Source organism: Humulus lupulus, chromosome 1 (assembly GCF_963169125.1).
Source record: "Humulus lupulus chromosome 1, drHumLupu1.1, whole genome shotgun sequence".
Taxonomy (NCBI): Eukaryota; Viridiplantae; Streptophyta; class Magnoliopsida; order Rosales; family Cannabaceae; genus Humulus; species Humulus lupulus.
Genome location: NC_084793.1, coordinates 235,754,148 through 235,756,292, shown reverse-complemented (window position 1 = coordinate 235,756,292; position 2,145 = coordinate 235,754,148). Strand labels below are relative to the sequence as shown.

General features: G+C 42.4%; 1 protein-coding gene across 1 annotated transcript; it reads left to right on the top strand.

Moving 5' to 3' along the window:
• LOC133831042 (uncharacterized) lies at positions 1-609 on the top strand. The gene has a single exon (XM_062261206.1). It carries the CDS (start codon positions 1-3, stop codon positions 607-609), a length of 609 nt encoding a protein of 202 aa, XP_062117190.1.
• Positions 610-2,145: the final 1,536 nt, after the last annotated feature.

The window sequence follows — 2,145 nt, the reverse complement described above, 5'->3', positions numbered from 1 at the left end:
ATGGCACAGCCTCAGCTGCCAACACCACCACCTGCACCACTACCTGTGACTTATGGGTTTGAGCCATTTTATGAGCGCTTCATAAAGCAAGCCCCACCAACCTTTGAAGGGAAAGCTGATCCCATGGTGGCGGGGGATTGGTTAAGATCAGTTGAGTCCATCTTTGATCATATGGAGTTAAATGATCGCCATAGAATCTCATGTGAAGCCCACTTACTCAAGTTGGATGCACAGATATGGTGGGATGTGGTTAAACAGACTCGCGACTTGAATACCATGACTTGGGCAGACTTCGTTCAGGCATTTAGCAAGAAGTATTATAGTGTGACCGTGTTAGCAACCAAAGTAGATGAGTTTGTGACTTTGGTTAAGGGAAACCTATCTGTCACTAACTATGCGCAGAAGTTTGATAGGTTGGCTAAATTTTCTCCTGAAGTTGTGCGTGTCCAAAGGTTCATGACGGGACTCAAACCAATGATTGATAGGGACGTTAAGATGATCAGTGCTGAAGTGGTTAGTTATGCTAAAGTACTGGATAAGGAAATCGAAGCAGAATACTTGGAGGATCGGATATGGAAGGGCAATGCTGCCCGAAGGGAGGCCCACTGAAACAAGGGCTTCAACGAGGGCAATAAGAGGAAAGCTAATGAAGGGTAGAATAGTTGCATTGATAAGAGACCTAGACCCATGTCCATAAATAACAGCAGTCATGACACTAAGAACCACCCTAACAACTGCAACAGTCACTATAATGATCGGAACTGTGGGAATCACCAAAGCAACAGAGTAGAGTACCCCAGCTGTCCTAAATGCTTGAAACTACATATGGGAGAATAACAGGTCAGCACCAACAAATGTTTTAAGTACGATCAGGCAGGACATCTGAGAAAGGATTGCACACAATGGAAAGAGGGACAGAATAGTAACAACATTCTAGTGCCAGCATGGGTTTTTGCCTTAAACCCAGAATGAATCAGCCAATAGTAACACCGTAGTCACAGGTCAGCTCCCTATTTCTGGTATGATGTGTAGAATTCTTATTGATTCTGGAGTGACACACTCTATATTTCCATGAATATGATTGATAAGTTGGGTTTGACTTATAAACTGTTTGAGCATAGTTTTAATACAATGTTACCGTTAGGAGACATGATGTTGTTAGCTAGGTGGTTACAGTTAGCACCTAGAACGATAGATGGCAGGGAGTGCCCGACAAACCTTATAGAACTAAATATACCAGACTATGATGCCATACTTTTCATGGATTGGTTATCCAAACATGGAGCGTCGATTGGCTGTCAGAAGAAGACCAGGGAGTTCAGACCAGAAGAAGGGGAACTCTTTTCTTTTAAAGGAGAAGTAGCAGGTTTTCGTCACCCATAATATCGGCAGTAGAAGCATGGAATATGATGCAGCATGGCTGTTTGGCATTTCTGGCTAGTGTGGTGGATAAATCCAAGAAAAAAGAGTTGAAACCAGAGAATGTGCATATTGTTTGTGAGTTTCCGGAAGTGTTTCCTGAGGAATTACCAAGATTACCCCCAGACAGAGAAATTGAATTCCTGATCGAACTTGCTCCAGAAACAGCACCGATCTCTAAAGCACCTTATCTAATGTCACATGTAGAGTTGAAGGAACTCAAGAACCAGCTGCAGGAATTGTTGGATAAGGGGTTCATAAGACCTAGTCATTCGCAATGGGGGGCACCAGTCCTATTTGTAAAAAAGAAGAACAGGGGCATGAGAATGTGCATCGATTACCGAGAACTCAATAAGGTCACCATTAAGAACAAATATCCTTTGCATAGGATAGATGACCTTTTTGATCAACTTCAATGGCAATAGTATTCTTAAAGATTGATCTACGATCCGGGTATCATTAGTTGAAAGTAAAGGAGGGAGACATTCCAAAGACTGCTTTCAGAACTCACTACGGGCACTATGAGTTCTGAGTGATGTCTTTTGGACTCACTAACGCCCTAGTAGCATTCATGGACATGATGAACAGGGTATTTAAGGACTATTTGGACAATTTTGTAGTAGTGTTCATAGATGACATCCTTATCTACTCAAAGACCAAGGAGGAGCATGAGGAGCATTTGAGGTTGACCCTAAATAGACTACGAGAACATCAGTTATATGCTGA